At 44.3% G+C, this 23,831-nt stretch overlaps 1 protein-coding gene across 5 annotated transcripts in view; it reads right to left on the bottom strand.

Annotated features, from left to right (window-relative positions):
* The window catches only part of LOC308578800 (uncharacterized protein), an 85,201-nt gene that overhangs the window by 52,521 nt on the left and 8,849 nt on the right, over positions 1-23,831 (bottom strand). For 4 of the 5 annotated variants that reach the window (XR_014004104.1, XR_014004105.1, XR_014004106.1 and 1 more), the window contains one exon: positions 20,392-20,487. Coding sequence is in view for 1 of the 5 variants with exons in the window: in XM_081179371.1 (XP_081035497.1) it covers positions 20,392-20,487 (96 nt within the window). In the remaining 4 variants the exon portion in view is untranslated. Of the gene's footprint in view, positions 1-13,425; positions 13,530-20,391; positions 20,488-23,831 lie in introns of all 5 variants that reach the window. The other variant, XR_014004103.1, reaches the window with a different exon arrangement.

Raw genomic sequence — 23,831 nt, 5'->3', positions numbered from 1 at the left:
CAGGCTATTCTTCCAGACTTGGTTCACCAGAAAAGGCATCACAAAGCTGGAAGTGAATGGACTGACAGAGTGCAAAAGCATGCATGTTTGGTCAAAAATAATCCACACTGAGTACAGTAAGTACATAACATGAGAGGTGCCTACAGGATCAGGCTAAAGGACCATCTATCAGAATGGCCAGATATACAGTGGTACCTCTGGTTACGAACTTAATTCGTTCCGGAGGTCCGTTCTTAAGCTGAAACCGTTCTTATCCTGAGGCACGCTTTCGGTAATGGATTTCCGTTCGCATCCTAGGGCAAAGTTTGCAACCAGGAGCAGCTACTTCCAGGTTAGCAGAGCTTGTAACCTGAAGCGTTCGTAACCAGAGGTACCACTGTGTGTCCATGTAACGGTGACATCCACAAGCATACCACCTCCATTCAGAAACATACTCCCAGGAAAGTGGGTATGAACAGGACAGCAGTCCAAGTTTGGAGAACCTGTAACCTTGTAATAATAATAATAATAATAATAATAATAATAATAATAATTTTATTATTTATACCCTGCCCATCTGGCTGGGTTTCCCCAGCCACTCTGGGCAGCATATAGCACATAAAAATGGTAAAACATTAGACATTAAAATTTTCACGATAAAGGAGTGCCTTCAGATGTCTTCTAAAAGTCATATAGTTGTTTATTTCTTTGACATCTGATGGGAGGGCATTCCACAGGGCGGGCGCCACTACTGAGAAGGCCCTCTGCCTGGTTCCCCGCAACCTCACTTCTTGCAGTGAGGGAACTGCCAGAAGGCCCTTGGAGCTAGACTTCAGGGTCCAGGCTGAACAGTGTCTGGGCTGTTATTAAAACAGCAGCAACAGCTTTCTGGTAGTAAAGAGCTGTTTGATGGTAGAATAGACTCACTTGGAAGGTTGTAGACTCTCCTTCATTGGAGGTTTTTAAGCAGAGGTTGGATGGCCATCTGTCCTGGATGCTTTAGTTGAGATTCCTGCACTGCAGGGGGTTGGACTAGGTGACCTTAAGGGTATGAGATAACCAGCCTTGTATAATCAAAATGCTTAAGGCTAATGAACCCAAGACAAGGTCAGTGCCATAGAGTAAGCTACCCTGCCAGGCTTAGCTAGGTCACACACCCTCCCCCTTGGAGGAAGGAAGTCAAGTCTATTCTTGTGCTTCTGTACCAAATTATTTAGGAACGTTCAGCACTTTGGACTACCTGTGTTTTCCAACTGCTGTTTGGAAAAGCACATGAATCTGACCTTTGAGGAGTTCATAAGTAAACCATTTTTAACTTATCAAATGTATGGTCTTTTACTATGCCTGGGGAAGTGGGTACTTTGGAAGGAACTTAGAAGGGGATATCTTTTAATGAAAAAGAGGCATAGTGCCATAGCACCATAATACTTGTTGTTGTTGTTGTTGTTATTAATGATGATGCTACTGCTGATGGTGCTATAGCACTACAACACTATGCAATACAGGACTGCAATAATGCTAAGTTTTTTATGAAAAAAATTCCGATCACTACCATTTTATCAGTGTGCCTAATGTCAGAAAGGGTGCTTATTATAATAATAGCGTTATGAGTTTGTGGGGTGCCTGGACACCCCTTCTAGTTCCTAAACTCCCCCTTCTAATTCATAGGTGACAGATAATGGATTTAGCATGTTAAAATTAACCCAGAAACAAAGATGGATCCAGGAGTAGCTCCAAAGTACAAAGTTCTATTGTTGCAAGTACTTGGGGTGCGGGGCTGAAGGAAGAAAGATGACTGCCTTTCACTGTTTGCAAAGTCAGTGAGACTTTACTGAACGCTGATGGTTTCTGGAAGGCAAAACATGCACAAATGAGACCTCTTATTATGCATACACTAAATAAAAAAAGACTTGCAAAGGCAACATTGTTGTTTTTCCCCCAGCCACTCCCCAAAATGGTCTTCATAGGCCCAAATTCTGCCTTTGCTCTTCAAAGCATGTTGGCCGTTTTTATCAGTCTGCTTTACCACCACCTTCTCACTTCTGTACCTGTCTCTCTGACCATCATCAAGCATCTGTGAATAAGCTAAAGTCTTTGTAGTTCAGCTCTGCGCATCACCAGAATGCTTGACCTCAATCTTAAAGCCCAAAGGAATGTGTCAGCTGGAGTCTGACTTCTCATTAAATTACTAATAAGTTCTACCTTCTGAATAAAGCTTCCATTCCTCTGCATGCTTGTTTTGCATGTTTAAGGGAATTTGCTACTGCAATTGGGGGAGGGGGTTAAATTTAGGTTAAATAATGTGGTTCCCTCATTTTCAAATCTCCATCTCAGAACTCTGGCAGCCTTCCTCAAATATGCCATGCCTTTGATGAATCCCCTTATGAATCATGCTTGCATGAATGAACATTATCTATCTGTGCAATGCCTTGTATTTTAAAATGTATCACAGTATCTCATCTTTTTAACACTTTCATACCAAAAGTTCTTCACACTCACAATAAATATATCACAATTACTGCTTTTACAGCCTTATATTACCCAGGGAACTTGCTGGTACTCTTTACATATCCTGTGTAGGGATGCGGGTGGCACTGTGGTCTTAACCACTGAGCCTCTTGGGCTTGCTGATCAGAAGGTTGGCAGTTTGAACCCACACGACAGGGTGAGCTCCCATTGCTCTGTCCCAGTTCTTGCCAAAATAGCAGTTCGAAAGCATACCAGTGCAAGCAGATATAGAGGTACCATTGCGGCAGGAAGGTAAATAGCGTTTCCGTTTACTCTGGTTTCTGTCACAGTGTTCCGTTGCACCAGAAGAGGTTTAGTCATGCTGGCCACATGACTCGGAAAGCTGTCTGCAGACAAACACTGGCTCCCATGGCCTGAAAGCGAGAGGAGTGCCCCAGCCCATAGTCATTTTTTACTGGACTTAACCGTCCAGGGGTCCTTTACCTTTACCTTACATTTCCTGTATTTGTTATTCTTCCTTGCTGGATCATCACCTTGTTCACCTTGTGAGCGAGACCGTCGGGAATCTCGTACTCCCAGAAGGGTCACCCAAGGCGGTAAGGTCAAAGGGAAAGAGCTAGACAAAGAATGATCCAAGAAGTCCTCAATGGCAAAACAGGCGGATGATAACAAGTGATATGTTACAACGGCTGTGAAGGCGGATGAAGGCTGCAGCAGATAAGAATCTACTGGTCGTCGTGGCTGCTCATACCATCGGAACAGAGCCTTACTGTGAAGACTGTGCGTTGGTCAGTGTGCACTGATCTACAAAAATAAAACAAATTCATACACAGGCTTCTTCCAAAAACCCATCCCAAACCCAAATCCCAAAAGTCCCATGGCAATCAGCAAATGGTAACAGGGGCAGGATCATGAAATCTGGAAGCGCCTAGCACATGGGCAGTGAATACAGATTCAGTTGTTCTGACTCAAGAAATGAGGCAGCTGAGCATCTCGACAGCTGTATCCATGACTGAGCAGCCCTTTTTAGGATCCACTCCGCTCACCCCGAAAAGGGGGAGGGGCTAGAAAAGGTGCCCTAAACAAAGTCTGTCTCCCTTTTTCTCTGACTTGATTACTGTGCCCAGTGGGGTCACCACCCAGTGGTCGTAAAAGACAACTGAACTTTGGAACATGGAATATACGGACTTTGTTAGATAACAGAGATAACGAGTGTCCTGAACGCAGAACTGCCATCATTGCAAGAGAGCTGCGACGTTTTAACATTGATATGTCTATCTGAACAAGAACGTTGAATACATGGGGTAGGCTTCGCTATCAAAAACGATCTTGTGAAGCTCCTGTGATGTCCCTACCGGCATTAATGAGCGACTTTCAACCCTTCAAATAAAACTCACCAAAAACCAACAGGCTACTATTCTCAGTGCTTATGCACCAACACTGGATGTCGATGAAGACATTACAGGAAAAAAATACTCTCAGCTGGATACCGTCCTATCAGAGACGCCTAAAGAAGATAAAATTATCCTCCTGGATGATTTTAATGCAAGAGTTGGGTGAGATTTTGATCTGTGGCCTGGAACTACTGGGAAAGAAGGAATTAGTAACAGTAACTAGAACGGAATCTTACTTTTGACGATATGTGCAGCGCACAACCTTGTTATTACCAACACACTCTTTCAACAGAAAAATAAATTAAAAACTTCATGGAGGCATCCTCGGTCAAACCACTGGCACCTCTTAGACTATGTTATTGTCCGTGCTAAAGATCACCGTGATGTGCTCCTTACTAGAGCTATGACGAGTGCCGATGACTGCTGGACACATCACTGGCTAATATGCTCCATGATGGCTATCAAGATTATACCTCAACGCAGGCTTCAAGGAAGGAAACCAAGGTGCAAAATGAACACTCAAGCCCTTCAAGATCCCATTAAGCGGGATTGCTTCCAAACAGCTCTTAAGGACCATCTGCTTTCAGAATTCCCTGATAACATCAAGGAACATTGGACCAAGCTAAAAACATCCATTATTGCAGCCTGTGAACAAACTATTGGATACCAAACCAAGAAACACCAGGACTGGTTTGATGAGAATGACAGTGAGATTGAATGCATGATTGACAAGGAAAGGAAGGCCTTTCAGATCTGGCAAAGAGACAGAAACTGTGCCATTAGGAAAAAAACCTTTGCCAACTCTAAGGCTGAGGTTCAAAGAAGAACCAGAGAAGTAAAAAGCACCTGGTGGATAAAAAACGCTCAAGAGATTCAGCACTTAGCACTTATGACACTCATAATGCACAGAGTTTCTTTAAAGTCACAAAGACTATCTATGAGCCAATAAATCATGGCGTATGCCCTCTATGCTCAGCAGACAGTACCACGCTTCTAAAAGATAAAGAAGCTATTGCACTGCGCTGGAAAGAACATTACCAACATCTCCTTAACCGCAACTCCCCTGTAGTTGCTGAGATCTTCTCACAAATTCCACAAAAAACAAGTTAGAGATGAGCTTGCAGTATCTCCAAATCTGGGAGAGTTGTGTACAGCTATTCACCAAATGAAAAACAACAAAGCCAGTGGACCAGATGGGATACCTGCCAAAGTCTTCAAAGTGATTGGAATTGAACTTACACAACAACTTCACAAACTCATTGAAAAAATCTGGAGGAGAGAAGAGATCCCAGCAGACTTTAGGAATGCCAAAATTATCAATGTCTTTAAAAAAAGGTGACAGAAAATTATCAATGTCTTTAAAAAAAAGGTGACAGAAAGGTGACAGATTGCAGAAAACTATCAAGGCATCTCTCTATTAGCTGCGCCCAGCAAAATTATTGCAAGGATCTTAGCAAACCGTCTCTTAACAATATCAGAGGTGACCCTTCCTGAATCCCAAAATGGTTTCCAGCCTTCTAGGGGGACAGTGGACATGATTTTCACCACTCGACAACTTCAGGAAAAATGCAGAGAGCAAAACCAACCCCTGTATATGGCGTTTATTGACCTGACTAAGACTTTCGACACTGTAAATCGTAATGCCCTGTGGACTGTCCTTCTGAAAATTGGCTGCCCAGATAAATTTGTGAACATCATTTGGCTCCTCCATGATAATATGACAGCAACAATTGCAGATAACAATGGCTCTCAAAGTGAACCATTCACAGTGGGATCAGGTATTAAACAGGGTTGTGTTATTGCCCCAACTCTATTCATTATTTTCATTGCCATAATCCTACACTTTGTCAAAGGGAAACTCCCCACCGGAGTAGAAATCATATATCGAACAAATGGAAAGCTCTTTAATCTGAGCAGGCTGAAAGCAAAGAGTAAGGTTACCGTAACAAAAAGCTTGGCCTATGGCTCAACATCCAAAAAACCCAAGTGCTGCACCAACAAGTACAAAAAACTCCTCTGCAGCACCACAAATCCAACTCAACGGTGTAACATTGGAAATTTTTGATCACTTCTCCTACCTGGCAGTTATCTTTCCACAAGGGCTGACATTGATGCCAAAATCCAGCATCACCTGAGCTCTGCGAGTGCGGCTTTCTCCCAGTTGGAGTACAGAGTGTTTGAGGACCAGGACATTCTCAGGGAAACCAAAATGCTTGTTTACAAAGCTATTGTACTACCAACCTTACTATATGCTTGTGAAACATGGACCACTTATAAACGCCATCTCCAGCTCCTTGAAAGATTCCATCAACAGTGTTTCAAAAAAAATTTACACATCACTTGGGAAGACAGGTGAACTAATACCAGTGTACTGGAAGAAGCAAAGATCACCAGTGTTGAAGCAATGATTCTTCAACGTCAACTTCGTTGGACTGGTCATGTTGTGCGGATGCCTGATGATCGTCTTCCAAAGCAACTACTCTATTCCGAACTTAAAAATGGAAAGCTTAATGCTAGTGGTCAACAAAAGAGGTTTAAAGACTGTCTCAAGGCAATTTTTTAAAAATGTAGTATAAACACCAACAATTGGGAAACACTTGCCTGCGAGTGCTCCAATTGGAGAACAGCCTTTACCAAAGGTGTCATGGGCTTTGAAGACACTCGAACTCAGGACACAAGGGAGAAACATCCTAAGAGGAAGGCACACTTGGCAAGTCCACACTGAGATCAACTCCTGCCTGGAAACCAATGTCCCCACTATGGAAAGACATGTGGATCCAGAACTGGCCTCCACAGTCACTTCTGGATTTATTGTTAAAACGTGTTTATGGAAGACAATCTTACTCGGCTACGAGTGATCACCAGAGAAGAAGTATTTGTTATTAACTTCTCAGGGTAAAATCTTAACAGACTAAAAGAAAATCAGAAAGTGGAACAAATCCTATTCAATGTACAGTGGTACCTCTGGCTACGAACTTAATTCGTTCTGGAGGTCCATTCTCAACCCAAAACCGTTCTTAACCTGAGGCGTGCTTTCGCTAATGGAGCCTCCTGCTGCCGCCGGTGTGCGATTTCTGTTCTCATCCTGGAGCAAAGTTCTCAACCCGAGGTACTACTTCCGGGTTAGCGGAGTATGTAAGCCGAAGTGTTTGTAACCCGAAGCGTTTGTAACCCGAGGTACCACTGTATAGTGGAGGAGACCATGCCTTGTGATGGAGTCCTTAATAAAGTTTCTCCTGAGCATATGGTGGGCCCACAACTTACACTCACTATACTTACGTGACTGCAGCTTACCATGGGTGGAGGAAAGTAATAAATAAATGAAGAGTAGGGAAGACGTACTGCAGAAAGAGCTTTTAAAGCTCTCCACCTTACAAGGCTCTGAGAACCCTCAGGTTAGTGATGGGCCCAGAGTACATGATGTATAACCATAATTTGTCCACAACATGCAAAAATATGTCCCCATATCCCTTTTTAAATTGTTTAATCTTTCCTTCTCAGATACATAAAAACAAAGGGCTGGAACTACCTCCAGGCTATACCACTTGAGGTTTTTAGAAGAGAAAGAAAAGGCAAATGAGCTAGCTGAGGAGCTAAATGGCAGCATAAGTATCTGTCTCCAATCACCACAAGATAATAAACAGTTTGAGTGTTTTCAAAAAGAGATTCAACAAGGGAGTTGCTATTGTCTGCAGGGACACCATCTCCTTGATCAGGAAGCCTCTTGACCTTGAGATAGTCTTAGAGTGTCTTTCACTGGTGTTGGGCCAGAAGACAGATCAGTGATGCTACTGGTCTATTGATCACTCTGTTGCATCTCTAACCAGGCTGACCAAGGTAGTCTCTGGGATATTGTTGGAGGACCATAAAATGATAATCTTGGGTGACTTCCATCTCCATGTGGAGGCTGCTGATGGGCCACCTCAAGACTTCATGACCTCCATGACAACCACAGGTCTCTCTCACATTACCATCAGTCCAACACAGGAGGCAGGGCACACTCTGGATGTGATCTTTGCCCAAACTGGTATGAGGGATTTACTGAAGATAGAAGGAGTACAATGGCCAAACCATTATCTGGTTAAGTTTCAACTAACAATGGCAGTGCCGCTCTGAAGGGAGGTATGGCCTGCCCTGGGAGACTGATGTCATCTGATATGTCCCTGAATGTCCTGAGGGATTTTCTCGTTGCACTGGTGATCCTGTTGAAGCCCTTGCCGTGGAATAGCGAGATGAAACAGACATGATCATGATGCCCTGGGCATCCTTGCCAGTGTTTTGGAGCCTGAGAGGCTCTTTGGTACTTTGAGGTGCTCCAGACTATGAAGCAGGCTGGATGAGAACTGGAGTGCAGGTGGTGCAAGTCTCATTCTGAAGCCTACGGAAAACTGCTAAGAACACATAGTTGTGCCTACAGTGTGGGCAGTGAAAAAAGCTCATTTTGTAGCTCACATTGCATCCTTTAGAAGCCAGCCATTAGAATTATCTCTGATGATGTGGGGGTTATTGTTATATATTCAGTGGTCTGTGTTTGCCTGAGCTTGAGTCTGGACTAAGGATTCTGAGCCCCTGTGTTCTAATTCAATACATAATATCCAATCACAGAACATTTCAGGATTTGGGCCACTGCCATTGGTTTTTAAACTCTAAGTTATGATCTGCAGCTTGGGAGTTTAGACAGCCAATCACACTGAGAGTGGGAGTGGCCCAGGCCTTCAGAAATGTACATAAGCAGTTGCTTTGCTGTTATTGTCCAGTTCTGTTAGCTCAATAAAGGTTCTTGCTGTTATCACTGTGTCTAGCTTTGTGGGAACTCACCTACACTTCAGTCACTGACTCCCATTGTTGGGGAGGGACTTCTGGAGATCCTGAAGACCCACTACAGCCTGTAACTTTGCAATACAGATGTGTGTTCCATGAATTCACTGCTGCACTCAGAGAAGCTGGAATCAAATATAGATGGGGTTACCTCTTCAAACTGCTGATAACACATGAATGAATAACTAAAGCTGCAATCACCCACCTTGAAGCAAAATAAAAACAAAAATGGACCAGTTACAGCTTCAGCCAAAAGGAGATAAATACACAGAGGAGCAGAAGACAGCGGAGAAGACACTGATCCTGAAGAGGGAAGAAGGCGCGGGGGGGGGGGAGGAAAAAAAGGAGAAAAGAACAAAACTAAGAAAATGGCTGCAAAAACAGCAGCAACAGCAGCCTTTGATGGATTCTGTCCTGCTTGAAAACCAGAACAGGCAGTGTGGTTAATGGTTTTAAGGCCCCTCTAATCAACCTTCTTAGAGGCATGTGTCACGACTGCTCCCTGTCACTGTTGTTATTTGCAGTGGTGATAAAGGTGCCAGGCAAATGACTGTGAGAAGATTCTTCTATTAAAGGCATCATCTGATGCCTTTGCAGATGATACTTCTAATGCTACAGAATCCAAAAGAAGCTCATTCTTTCTAGTCAACCAGCTGAATGCTTTACACCGAGTCACAAATTACTCAAAATCCAGAATTCTCTTTTCTAATGCAGAAGCAGCAGAAAATGGATTTTATCTACCATATTTACTCAAGACTAACGTGCCATCGAATCTAATGCGCAACTCAATTTTCAGAACCACTTGGGGTGGCTTTCAACATAATATAAAAACACAATGAAATATCAACCATTAAACCATTAAAAACTATACATGGCTGCCTTTAGATGTCTTCAGAAAGTTGTGTAGTTGTTTATCTGTTTACAAAGTTGTGAATGTTTTGGACCACTGTTTCTGACACCATTTCCAAGATCACTAAAAACTTCATACCCTCCAACATTTATCCAAGGAAAATAGAGACGTCCCATTCCATAATGATAATTTTACTATTTTCTCCAATGAAAATGGCGGCATCCTAAGGAAAAGTGGGACATTTCGGGATCAAATCAGAAACCCAGACAGCTTCTCTAAATCAGAGATGTCCCTGGAAAATAGGGACACTTGGAGGGCCTGCAACTTATCTCTAGCACTAGTCCTACTTTCACTAAATAAAAACCCAGATTTCAATACCTGGCATAGACTCATTTTCCCCCTGATGACAGCCACCTGCTGGCATGTTTTTGGAAATCCGAGGCTGAACAGCCACTAGAAATATGGTTCAGCAATGAATGGGTTGTGGTTATCTCTGAACACCTCAATAGACATAGAAGGATGATAAAAGGTATTGCAAAGAGAGACACTTTGGATGAAACCTGGTTTTTCTTTTTCTCATATATAAGGGATGGAAATAAAAATTCTCTCACTGACAACCCAAACCCATCAGTTCAGGAGCTATATTAACTACTAATGTGCTTAAGAGTGTGTCTGAAATGGCTTCTGGTGCGATCGCCATGGCGTTTGGCAGCTTTCCCATAGCACCGGACTCCAGTCATGCAATTTATTAGGAATAATATGGGGGTAATTATCCCTGGCAACCCCCCAGGGCAGGGGGAGGGACTTCTCATCTGCTGCTCACTACAATGGAATGCAGGGGCAGGGATGCTGGGTGTTTAGCACTGCACAAATTGGAAACTCTCCATTGCTGGCACCATGAGAGAGAGTATTCCTGTTCCTTAAAAAATATTTGAATTCGGACCCTGGAAAGAAGTGTTAAGGTTCTGATCTGGAAAGGATTTTCGTCATTTTGCTACGATTTATGTGAGGTGAGCATCTGTTTCTTTTCTATACTTATTACTTCATGACTTGGCAAGCCTCACTAAGAAAGATTTAATTAACTAAACGGAATGCAAGAGGAACTGTACAAAAACTTGAGAATTTGATGCTTTATGGTGTGGCCCTCTGTGGAGGGCTCTAATTGGAATTGGCAAGATATGAAAGGACTTTGTACAAAAACATGAGTAGATATACTTTCGGCTTGGAACGATAAAATGGCATAAATGGTGGTGCATTAGAAAAAGAAAGGGCCTCTCTACAGGGGTTGAACACAACCGATGGATTACAACTGGGGAATATTTCTCATAAGAAACTACATTTGCTTGCATGGATTCTTGTCGTATATGGATTAATATCAAAGTGAAGGTGAATCTTTGATCTTTGCAAGCTTCCCCTAGGGCCCGGGGGGAGCAAAGCTTGGATTTTAGAGGAACCAAACAATTACTAACTGTGAAATATACCTTATGGCATTGCCCCCTATGGAAGACCCTTATTCGGATTTGAAAAACACCAGTTCATTAAAAGATTTGAAGGATTGTTGTATTTTAAATTTTGATAGACAAAGGAAAGCTGGAAGACAGCTCAGAGTCCTGGAAGATAAGATCATGGAATGAAAAGGGACCTCTGAGGGGGACTGCACCAAAAACATCTGATGAAAACAACAGGAAGAATAAATAAAATTCCTCTTGCATGCTAATATACATATGGATTTGTTAAATACAATTGAAAGTCGCATACCAGTGACTGTTATGATAAGATAAAGGATAAGATCGGATATCGGATTTATGATACTTTATGATTATGAGATTTTCTCCTGACCAGCCAGAACATGGGAAGTCCCTTTAAATTATATAATTTGGAATGTATAATTGGCTTTATTATTTGTATTATGTGTAGCAAGATTTGATTTGTTATTAATTGGAGTGTTATTTTAAAAAAACCAAAGAGTGTGTCTGAAATAATATTGCACGGTTAACGTACGTAATGCACCCAGTGGTAATTGTATCATGCATTTAGACTCAGTTCTTATTGTTGCAGTTTTGTTATATTGGAAAATAGTGGTGGTGGAGAGAAAAAAAGGCAAATAAGGGGTGGGGCATGATAAAGGGAAATAAATGCATGGTTTAGAGCAGGGGTGTCAAACTCAAATTCATCGGGGGCCGCATCAGCAGTTTGGTCACCCTCAAAGGGCCGGTTGTATCTGTAGGACTATGTGTCCGCCGCTGCTGCTTGGCTTCCTCCGGCCAAGCTTCCCCTGGCGCGCGGATTTTGCTTTCGTGCTCTCTTTATTTATTTTTTGCAGCAGCGACCTTGCTCAGCCAGCACCCGTCGTGCGTGGGTTGCTTGGAGGGGGGCGGGCACAGAGCGACCCGCGCGGCTTTCCGAGCCAACCCTCCTCCAGCCCACCTTAATAAGGGCCTAGGCTTGCTAACTTTGCGGCTAGACCTCGGTGTTTGTACACACTGCAGAAAATGTGCAGGACTTTAAAGGTGCAGCGACCCTCCCGCACCCAGCCTGCCTTTCTGGGAGGAGAGGAGGAGGAGGCGGCAGCGGCGGGCGAGTCACTCGTGCAAGAGGGAAGAGCGAGCGATGGCCCGGGATCAGGCCTCTCCGATCAGGGCCAAAGGTGAACCGAGGGAGGGAGAGAGAGAAGGATCCCTAGCCTCGTGCGCAGCGGCGGCTCTTACGCGCGCAGACCCCGCGATGGCGCAGCCGGTGTCGTGTGCTTTGCTCCGTCCAAGCGGGCAAAGCGAGGGCGGAGAGCCGGGAAGCAGTCCGCATTTCCCAGAAGCAAGCACCGCAATGGGTACTGCGAGCCAGACAGGCCTTGACAGCGGAGGGTGGGCTCGATTCAGGGCTTGGCGAGGAGGAGAGGGAGAAATCAGAAAGGGCACCGCGCGGCTGGGTTGGGTTGCAAATCAAGCGCGTGAAAGGGTTGCCTTTTGCAGAGCCGGATAGGCGCGGAAGGAGTGTTCCTGCCTTTGTCATTGATAAAAGGGCTTGCGGAGGAAGGGGGCGGCCCTTACGGACACTAGGAATTGCTGGCTACACGGGCCACATGACGAGGTCTGGCGGGCTGGATTCGGCCCGCGGGCCTTGTGTTTGACACCCGTGGTTTAGAGAAAGTAGATAGTTTTTCTTCCATAAATCTCGAACTTTGAGCCATTCCACAAAGCTGAATGTTGGAAGAATCAGGACAAAACGAAAGTACTTCACCACATAACACACATATTTAAACTAAGGAATTCATATTTGGGAATGGCCACCAAGATGGATAGCTTTAAAAGAGGATTAGGTAAATTCATGGAGGATGAGGCTATCAATGGCTACTAGCCATGGCGGTTACGTTCTACCTCTACTATTGGAAACCAGTGAATACCAGTTGCTAGGAATCACACACGGGGAGAGTACTGTTGCACTCAAGCCAGCCTCAGGGCTTTCCATAGACATCTGGTTGGCCACTGTGAGAAAAGGAAGCTGGAGTAAATGGGTCTGTGGCCTGATCCAGTAGAACTCTTTTAATGTTCTTGTGAATATGTGCCGTCCTGAAATAATAAAGTATTCTATGCATGCTTTGAGTGCAATCCTAGAAGGGCACTCCAGAGGACATAGGATTTTGAAGTCAGAGAGAGTAGTCCACCATCTGAAGCCCCCTCCCAACAAGTGTAGGAGCCACTGTTGCCCCTCCACTGTTCTTGCCTCAATGATGGGGAGGGCAAATGGGATATCCCAGGGGCAGATCAGGGTGGATTTTTAAAAAAGGTGTCTTGTCCGTGTTCTAAGCTTAAATTTTCCCCTGGATGAGATGAACTCTAAATGTGGCCCATGTGTTAAAGCAGAAAAAAAAAACAAAAACCAAGCCCTTGGTTTTTATGGTTCCTGTGACTTATTTACCACATCAGAAAGGATGTCAGCAGACTCAGGAAAAGCTCTGTCAGTGAAGCCAGCTATTCCCAGGGTCATCCAGCGATTTGACTCAGACCAAATAGAAAATGGAGCTGCAGGAGGAAAATAATCTTTTTCAGACATGGCTTTAAAGGGGAAGGGAGGTTTGAGCAGGCTCTTACGTGTGCCCTTCCTCAATGGCAAACACCAGGAATTCAAAGCAGAGATTAGCTTTCGAAAAGGATTGAAACGAATCCCTGTGGAATAAATTAAATGCCTCACCCTTGAAGAGTGATTATGTTCCTTTCATTGGAGAAAGAGGCTCTTTCACCATAAGAAAAAAGAAAAAAGAAAGGGGGGGGGAGAGCACTGCTGTCAGACCTTTGCAGCTCAACTTACTGCCTTTTGACAGTTTTTACCATGAGTTGTTTGGCATATTTCTGGGGATGCTTATTTGAAGGGGGGTGTTAATATGTGAGCTTTTATCCCCTTCTATTAGAATTGATTTGTTGTTTTCCTTCTGTCCCAAATGTATCACAAGTTGTGCATGTTGTCTGTATCAATGATAGCGAACCTGTGGCCCCTCCAGGAGTTGTTAGACTACAGCTCCCATCATCCCTGACCATCAGCCGCGCTGTTATTTTTGTGACTGGACAACATTTGGATTAAGAAGCACATAAATTGCTTTCAGAAAACCAAATAATTTAAATCTTAGCTTCTGAAAATGTCAGATGTTAATGCTAATGCTACTAATAATAGCAAGTACCTGGCAATCATTTTTAATGCTTTCTATGCAATTTTACACAAATGTTACTTACCAAGCAAAACTAAATAATATTAATTTAACCAAAATATCTTTGAATTCCCAAGTCACATTATACCTTTTTAGCACCCTTCATTTTTGAAAGTTGATTCAGCTCACTCTACGCTAGATCACCAAGGGTCTACTTAGGAGGAAGGGTCTACTCAGAAGATCCGGCAGCAAACAATGATCCAGAGCAGGGGTTGGCAACCTTTTTCAGCCGTAGGCTGGTCCATCGTCCCTCAGACCATGTGGTGGGCCGGACTATATTTTGAAAAAAAATATGAACGAATTCCTATGGCCCACAAATAACCCAGAGATGCATTTTAAATAAAAGGACACATTCTACTCATGTAAAAACACGCTGATTCCCGGACCGTCCACAGGCTGGATTGAGAAGGCAATTGGGCCGCATCCGGCCACTGGACCTTAGGTTGCCTACCCCTGATCCAGAGACTACCTGGAAGAGGCTGAGCTGGCAGTGACCAGATAAGACTCCTTAGGACCTTTGAAGGATTAACAGTTTCCATCTCCTCTGTTCCAGATTACACATTGTGTTGTACATGGATGCCCTGCAAAGCTCCACACCATCCACCTTCCAAAATGTGAGATTGCTTTGCCTTCAGACCATGCAGAAGTTACATTTGTCCCTGGAGTAGGAAATGTATAGAGCATTTCTAAGAGTATGCCCTGTAGCACTGAGTATCTGAAGCCATCTCCACATACAAACAGCTAGGATCACAGGACAAGAAAAGGATTCTACACGTTGAATATAGTTTCATTGCAAACTCTTAACACAGTATATTTTGAAAAATTCAGCACTGAGGTCAAGGCAAGCAAAGTCCTAGTTTGAGAATGGACTGAAATTTCCTGAAAATATTCAAATGTAGATGCAGCACACATCTGATAAGAATAACCTCTTTGGAAGTACCTTTTATTTCTTGGAATCCAAAATTAAACATTCTAAAGCTCTCTTTTTTCAGGAATAAAGGATAATTAGCAACAATGTAAGAACATGCAATTAAAGCCCAATGGGTTATAATTTATGTCTTACCCTCTGATGTGAAACAATTAGTATAGCATTAAAATGGTTTAAGCATTAACTGCTTAAGGGGCAGAGTTAACTCTCTCAGCATCTGAATGAAAGCCATTGTATGGTTGCCCTTTTAAATGCCTCTGCCTTCCCCTTCACTTCTATAGCACAGAGTAGACTAAACCATGAAGGATTAGGGTGAGAACAAAATCTACTACATTGTTGAAGAACTTTCTTGCTGCTCACAGATATCCACATCCCATGCCCTGAGTGGCACTGCCAGGTTTTCTGAGTGCCTCAGCAGGGACTTGCCGAAATCCAAAACTTCCACGCAGGTGCATGAGCAGTGTTCCAGTGTTATAAGGGGTTTTTTTTGGGGGGGGGGGGTCAGTCTGGATGGTGTCCATGCATCCCTTCCAAACCTGTGGTCCTGTGTAGATGAGGGTAGAATCTCTAAGAGGAAACCAGTTATTTTGTTAAGGGAATATGCACTATATACAATATACTCAGGGTAAAGAGGTAAATCTTCAGCATTCTCTGAAAGTGGGGAGTTCCATAGCTTAAGGGATGCCACAGAGAAAATGTTTTCCTGGTTTGCTACCTGCCTCCCAGACTTTGAGAGTGGAGGAACTAACAAGAGGGCCCCCTCTACTGATCTCAGCACCTGAGAGGGTCTATAGCACTGGTGGCGAACCTTTTAGAGACCAAGTACTGAAACTGCAACCCAAAACCCATTTATTTATCACAAAGTGCCAACATGGTAATTTAACCTGAATACTGAGGTTTTAGTTTAGAAAAAGACAACTCATACATTAGGGTTAATGTAACCCTTTCAATTGATATATAATTTTATGGTATAACTCAGTGCTTTTTTTCTTTAAAAAATGTTTAGGAATACTCTCATTTTGACTCAAGAAAATCACCATTGGGGGAAAGCACTGGTATTACTCCAAAAAAAGTAGTTATGAGCCATCAAACCTTGGAAATACACTTTTTCCAGAAGATTCCACAATTTTGGTCACTGATGTACTAAGAGCTTTTGAGTGGGGGGGGGGATTGCCCAGAGTTGTTCAGCTGTTGGGGGGGGGGGATTTCCCAAAGTTGTTGAGCTTTTTGGGGGGGGTTGCTGAAAATTGCTCATCAGCCGCACAGATGCTTACAATCGCACAAGTTGCGGAAGACACCAGTCATCTCTACACTCGCTGCCAAAAGCCGCAAATCAACCGCCCAATTGCCACAATGGCAGCTAATTGAAAACAGCCCTTGACACAGCCACCAATCACCTGCACTATTGCCACAGAGAATCTCTTGCTCCATCTTTTAGGAGCCCCGAGGAGACGGAGAACGCCGTCCGCCTAGACCAGGGGCGGCGCTCCTCCCTCCCAGCCCGGATCAGGAGGTGTGGCGAGCGAGTTGCACATGTGTCCCTTTGTGTGCGTGCTCTCTCTCTCTCACCCAGATACCCATGCCAGCTGGTTAGTGGGTGCGCAACTCCCCCCGACGATGCTGTGGGCAGCAAACACTCTAGGGAGCGTTTCCTGCATGCAGCGGCATGAGGGGGAAGCGGCCGGCCACTTTGCCAAACCCCAGCAACAGCCCTGCTTTGACAATGGCGTGTGTGCCCACAGAGAGGGCTCTGAGTGCCGCCTCTGGCATGCATGCCAAAGGTTCGTCACCACTGGTCTATAGGGAAGGAAGCAGACTTTCAGCTTAGAGAATCATATAGAAGCAGAACTGAGTCAAGGCAGGCATTTCTAAGGGTGCATATACTCCCTCCACCCTTGGACTTAAGGCTGAACAGAAGCTGGCAGAAGGGGGCTGGCATCTCTTCAGTCTAACTGCCAACTCCCAAAGGATATGGATGTGCACCTGTGTGATACTCTTTGCTGCCAACATTCACCATGATGACAGAGCACATCTGCAGTCCTTTATCCCTGTGGAGTTTTGTTTAGGTATGGAGTGTGGCCTTGTTCTCTTTTTTAAATGACAACAAAACCTGGTCTTTTTTTCAAACAGTTGTAGTCTCTACAGTTTACAAGACTCAGAACCCATCTTAGCTCTTTTCCCCTTCCACTTCAGCATGCCTGCATGTAGGACTCCTGTTTTGCTAATAGGGGGAGTAATATCAAGATCCAGAAAGCTCTAGTGAGTAAATTGTACAAACAGTTGCTACTCAACTGAATGAATTTTTAGGTTTTTTTAAAAAGGGAAGGGAGAAGAATCTACATCAGCAGTTACCAGCATGACAATTGTTGGTGTAATGTTGTCCTCACGTCTTCCCCTGGTGCCCATGAAGCTACTAAGTCCCCACCACCTCCATGTTCCCGCTGTGCTCCAAAAGCTTCAGGCAGCTATCACTGAAGGCTGGAGAGTGAGAGGTGCGCACTGACCCCTCTCGCTCTCCAGGCTTCAGCGAAAGCAACGCAAAGCCTCTGGAGCGCGGAGGGAGCGCTGCCTCTGCACCTCGGAGGCTTCGCGTTGCTATTGCTGAACCCAAGGAGCCTGCATTCGCTCCATAGGACGCACACACATTTCCCCTTAATTTTTGGAGGGGAAAAAGTGCATCCTATAGAGCGAAAAATACGGTGATCATCATCATCCAGGGTGATTTACAGAACTGAAAATATATAACAAATATAAAATATGCAAAGCTTAAAGCCAAACAATAAAGCAACAATGAATCTAAATAATTCTAAAAGCACATGCCCAATAACATTTAACAAAATCAAAAATAGCAGAATATAGAATTATCCAAAAAGAAATAGAAATTAATGGTCAGTAAAACCAACACACACCATTTTAATATGTTACTTTGCAACAAAGTGGTAAATTCTAAAACACGGGCACTCTTCATAGCAGTCCCCATAGCAGTGCCCCTTCTGATGAGTGTGGGGAGGGGGCTATTGGTTTGTAGGCATTTTTTTCTGGTTTTATTATGATTTTTGTATTTTTTTCTTGTACTTTTATGTTGTGAACTGCCCTGAAATCTACGGCATAAGGGCGGGACACAAATAAAATAAATAAATAAATAAAAAAGTAAGTAAGTAAGTTTGTTGGCCAGTGTAAACGTGATGACTTAAATAGCTGCCACTCAGCTTTATCCAACATCTGACCCTATGAAGAATTCTTGTGGACTCAAAAGCTTGCTCACTACTTTATGACATTTTGGTTAGTCACAAGAAAGAGACTTTATTATTTTTTAAAATGAACCGTGGCAGTTCTAAACATTGGCCATGCATGCTCATGTAATGTACCTCTTCCTCTGGTTAGCTTATTTTCTCTCTGAGAAAAACCTATCTATTTAGCACACAGAGGGTTGCAGATAGCCTGCCAGGAGATGAGATCACTGTCCCTGCTGTGAAGTACTTGGGAGGCCCTTTGTCCCACCACTGTTACTGAATATGAATCACAGGTGTTTGTGTAGTAAGAGTGCCGTTGCTTGCTTGTTCTTGGTTTCTGAGATAAACAGGCATATTTAGATCAATAATCTTTGCGGTTATGAGTAGAAAGAACTGCTATGATTAATACTGTGTCAGTGGAAGTGACTTTTGTTAAGTCTATATTGAAGTAACACTGTGCTGTTGTAACAAGATGCATGATATTCTTTTTGAAAATCAATTTAAGCACACCAAAAGGTTCGAGCCACTGCTGCACGCCGGGCTTTGATTGAAAGAGAGCTGCTCTATGGAGAAACACCCCCAGCTGTTCCTGCCACTGTGCTATATACTGACCCAGTCAGTAATGATGGCAAATTTAATGACATTCCATTCCGGAAAAATCATTTCCCCAATCCCTTATGTGATGTTTACGTGGGCCACACAGGCCCTCTGCTGTCAGGCTTTTCACATTGCCACTGGCATTGCCAACTTGCTGCAGAGAGATGAAATGCAGAGGTGGCAGAACAGCGTTATGGCTATAATGTCAGCACTCAGCAGCTGAGTTCGCTATTAGAAGGAGTGATAAACATATATCTCCCAGGATAGCATAATGGTTTATTGAAATGTTTTTGTTGGTGGTGTTTATGTTTCCCCAAGGGGCAGTGGAGTGTCCTGCTCACATCCAGTCAAGGAGGGCAAACGACAGATAGTTATTCTTGTTGACGAAAGCACACACAGCAGCTCCTAAGCACTGAATACACACTGCCACACACTTCTAGGAACTACGTGGCAGGCATTAACTCTCCCTGGTTTGTGTCCTCAACAGAGCAGTTGAAGCAACAGTAGGACTGTGACCCCTATGCTTATGTACCTTCGACGGAATGGGCGCACACCACTTGAGACTTCTCCTACATGGAAGTTGCCATTACACTTGCCTCTTTTAGCCCCTCCTGATCATGGGGAGGCAAACCATGCACTCTTGTGCCTTGCCGACACTTTTTAGGACCTTTACTCCCGTTATATCTTGTACACATGCACATAGGTTATGGGGTTTAGTTACAATTCAGCAGTGTACAAATTTTGTTCATAAAAACAAATAAACAAAATAAAATGCATGATGACACTACAACTCTAAAGCGCAATGCAATGTGGCACCTAGAGCTTTTTGCCACTTTGGGAATTGGGGATGGCTTAAAACATGAAGTGGGACGAAGGCTACTATCCTAGGGCCATGGACTAGCTGGATGCAGAAGCATGGTGGGAGGCACCAGCTGGGTAACCCACAAGGGAGGAAGCCAGGGGATTACTGGTGGGATGACAATGAGAGGTCAGAGGGAGAAGATTGGGAGGATGTGTCAGAAGCCAAAGAGGCAACAGGGCTTAGTGAACAGGAAGAGACTGAGGCAGAGAGCAATCTAAAAGCAGAGGCAGATGCGGAGGCTAGAGGAGGGAGGGGGCACAAGGCAGAGATCAGGTAAGCTGTTGAAGAAGCCAGAGGGTCTCCCCCTACAGCTGCAACCATCTTGGTCTCCCAGAGCATGAAGAGGAATGAAGAGAACAGATGAAAGAGAGGCAAGAAGAAGGAGACTCAGGTTGCTTGAGAAGGATCCAGGAAGGAGATTTAGGAAACTGTGGGAAGGTGGGGACCTTCAGTCCTTGTAACTGCCTCACTGTGGAAAGTTACTAGGCTCATTAGGCTTGAGCTGTTTTGTTTCTTTGAATAAAGAGTTAACTTCACCGGCACCTTGTGAGTTATTACTTACCTGACCCTGGCAACTGCCTCTGACACCTGGCTCCCAGTTGCTGAAGAACAAGAGCTTGAAGGAGGATTCTTTTCAAAGGCTTTAATATCCAGATTCCTACAATACATATGCAAATCGCTGGTTAAGGCACAACAGGGAATGCACATAATTAATCCAAGCTTCAGCTACACAAAGGGAGGTGAATTAGCTCTCAAGGCTTAGACGTTGATCCGACAATGACACATACCCTTGCTATCCTCAACTTAGCGCAGCAAGCATTTCTGCAATCCCTCACTTTGCTTGGTATAGGAGCCTCTTGCATCTAGATGGGAGGGGGTCTCTGCCCCCTGAATGCTGGACAGGGCACCCCCCTCTGGATAGGACTCCTCCTAGTGTCTGACTGTGCTGCGGAAGCTGGTACATGAGGCACCATGGAAGTGTCAAAGAATGCTCCAACAGTTGTAGAGAGGGAGGCGAGGGTGGCAGAGGTCACGGCTGTTGTTGCAGAGATGGATGAGTTGGAGAGTGGGTTGAGGGGGAAACCCCATGCTTGGATCATCTCCAGGACCCTCACTGTCAGGTTGCCTCAACTACAGCATAGACCTCCCCAACGCATTGGAGCCCTCCTTCAAGGGAAGAGAGTGGAAAGGAGGAGCATGTGGCCTAGTCATATAATTGCCATATGTCAGGTTTTCACTGGAGTAAAATTTGTGTCCAGGAGGATTTTTAAAACTTGGCAAAATGTCTGGGGTTTTTTGGTTTGGTAGCAGGCCAAATTCAGCAGCGGAGGCAGGAGCCTTATGGCCCTCATTGTCTTCTTCTCCCTTTGCCAGCAGGGGAGGCCAGCCCCACTCCAGAAGGATGCTGCCTTTGAGGAACACAATGGCCAGCAGGGCGCACCCAGGTAAGAGGTGTGCTTTGCAGCTGCACAGTGCACAGGGCTGCAGAAGCAGGGTTCCCGCTCTGCACCACCGCCATTCCTTCGTCATTGGGGTCTTTGCTCAGCACCTTATACAGTGGTACCTTGGGTTAAGAACTTAATTTGTTCTGAAGGTCTGTTCTTAACCTGAAACTATTCTTAACCTTAAGCACCACTTTAGCTAATGGGGCCTCCTGCTGCTGCATGATTTCTGTTCTCATCCTGAAGCAAAGTTCTTAACCTGAGGTACTATTTCTGGGTTAGCGGAGTCTGTAACCTGAAGCATCTGTAACCCGAGGTACCACTGTATGGGCACCACGGGTCTCTTTCCTAGACCTGCACCTGTGGCCTCTCCTCCTCCTCCAAATGGCTGCTACCACTGCGCATTGCCAAGGCTCCACAGGCTATTGAGACACCTCCCGGCCACGGTGCCTGGCCCAGACCAAGCAGGACGAACAGGAGCAGCCAGAGAAGCATGACTGGCACCAGGGCATGGAGGAGCAGGAGCAGCACAGGGGAAAGGGCTTTCTCGGCTGGGAACCGGCTTGCTCTAGTGGGGCTTGGGTATGCAGGGAAGCCCTAGCCACATCCCTAGGGTGCTCCTGCGTGGCACTGTGGAGCACGAGTCCCCAACATGCTCCAAGCCCAGTAATCTGTGAAGGTGTGTGAGGGACATAATGGTTGTGTTGCTGGAGAGAGCCAACCTGCCACAAGAAAGTTGAGGCCGCAAAATGAGACCGTCGAGGTTCTGGGGAGAGAGCGCAGTGGCTCCTGGCACTGCTTCCCCCAGGACCACAGCTGCCTGCTACTACAGATCAGACCCCGCCCCATCAGTAATTTGTTTTGTTTTGCCTTCAGTTGCTTGGTTTGGTCCATTATTATTATTATTATTATTATTATTATTATTATTATTATTATTACTACTACTACTACTACTACTACTACTACTACTACTACTACATTTTGGTGGACGAGTGCAGAGGAGACCGAATATGCCAGCAGCCATGGGGAAGGTCTGAGCCCTCAAGGATGCTGCCTCAGTAATGGCTCCAACTTCTGGAGGCAGCAGTAACCATCCCCATCCTTATATATATATATATATATTTAAAAAATGATTCTCCCTATTGTTGCTTTGTTTTTGTATTTTTAATCATTTTCCCTCTTTTCTTCCATTTCTTGGGGGGGGGGCGGGCGGAATCCTCTTCTTCTTTTAACTATATCTCCCCTTCTTTTTCTACTCCACTTTAACTGACATCTCTTATTTATCACTCTCCATTTTCATTTTTTACAATCATTTTCATTTTCATTACCATTATTAAATATTTCAATACACCTTTTATCTTATTACTACTATTCCCCCCCCAGCCCACCTACAAATGTATCACAGAAAATGTGTCCCCTTTTTGCTCTTCAAAATATCGCAAACCTATTTAATGCCAAATCATAATTTACTGCTACATCCAAATGAGGCAATTGCCTGCTACTCACAGTTTTTGTAAGTGCTTGTTTTTAAATTAAAAAATAAAATCTATGAGAAAGGGGCTGATTTGTTGAAAAGGGTCAAAAACATTACTAAGCTGGAGTTCCCACAAGTGAAAGGAAAATATGAATAAGAGCTGCGGAAGGGACATGGAAGAGATTTGAAGGCCTTGGATGTAAGAACACCAGGTTAATGTGCCAGAATAATGGGATAAAAAGGACTGACAATCCTGGGACCGGGGGGAGGGGATGCTGGAAGAAGATTGGATTGTTTTTTATTCTCTTTTTTTTCTATTACTAGAAATGTTTTATGAATGTTGGGGAAATGTTGAAACGAAATTACTTGGCTCTTGTAAAAAATGTTTTAAGAACTAGGTAAAAAGGTAATGGTTATGAGAAGTTGGTAAAGATAATATTTAAGTTTTAAGTTTTAAGACTTTTTATAAGATAAGATGATAATAGAGTAAGGTAACGTAATGTGATGGGATGATGAGCTGTTTGTGCGTAAAATCGTAGTCCCTCAGAGTTTGTTCAAGTCCACAAACCTCTGTCTGTGACGGAGCCCCTCAGACATGGCTGCTCTAGTCACTTGCAGATTCCGACAGTGGTTGCTTTCGGAATCGCTTCCAGCATAAAAGCTCCTTAACGGAAACACGTCTTCTGGACTCGCGGCGTGACAGTTTCCGGCGAGGAGTGGGTCTCCCTATGAGAGGTTCAGAAACCTCCCCACTGTTCTCACTGGACGTGTCCCTGAGCCCTCCCTCTTGCTCGCTTTCCCTCAGAGACCCACCTCTCCCCCTGCTGGTTCCTGCTTCAGCTGCTGGGTCTCTCCCAGCCTCCGTGAGCCCTTCCACCACCTGTCCCTCCGATGGCAGTTCCCTGACACGTAATGACAGAATATTATGAATTATGAAAAGGATTTGCTGTGACAATTTTAAATCAAGATACAAGAGAAGGGAGGAGGAGGAGGTCATGGAAAGAAGGTAACGAAAATGGATAATTTGAAAATGATGGTTTGCTTTTTCTTTTTCTTTTTTGTTGTTGTTTTTTCTTTCTGTAATTT

This window comes from Podarcis bocagei (genome assembly GCF_964188305.1).
Source record: "Podarcis bocagei genome assembly, chromosome: Z".
In the NCBI taxonomy this organism is placed as follows: domain Eukaryota; kingdom Metazoa; phylum Chordata; class Lepidosauria; order Squamata; family Lacertidae; genus Podarcis; species Podarcis bocagei.
Note: the sequence above shows the minus strand (reverse complement) of the source record. Positions and strands in the feature narration are given on the sequence as shown.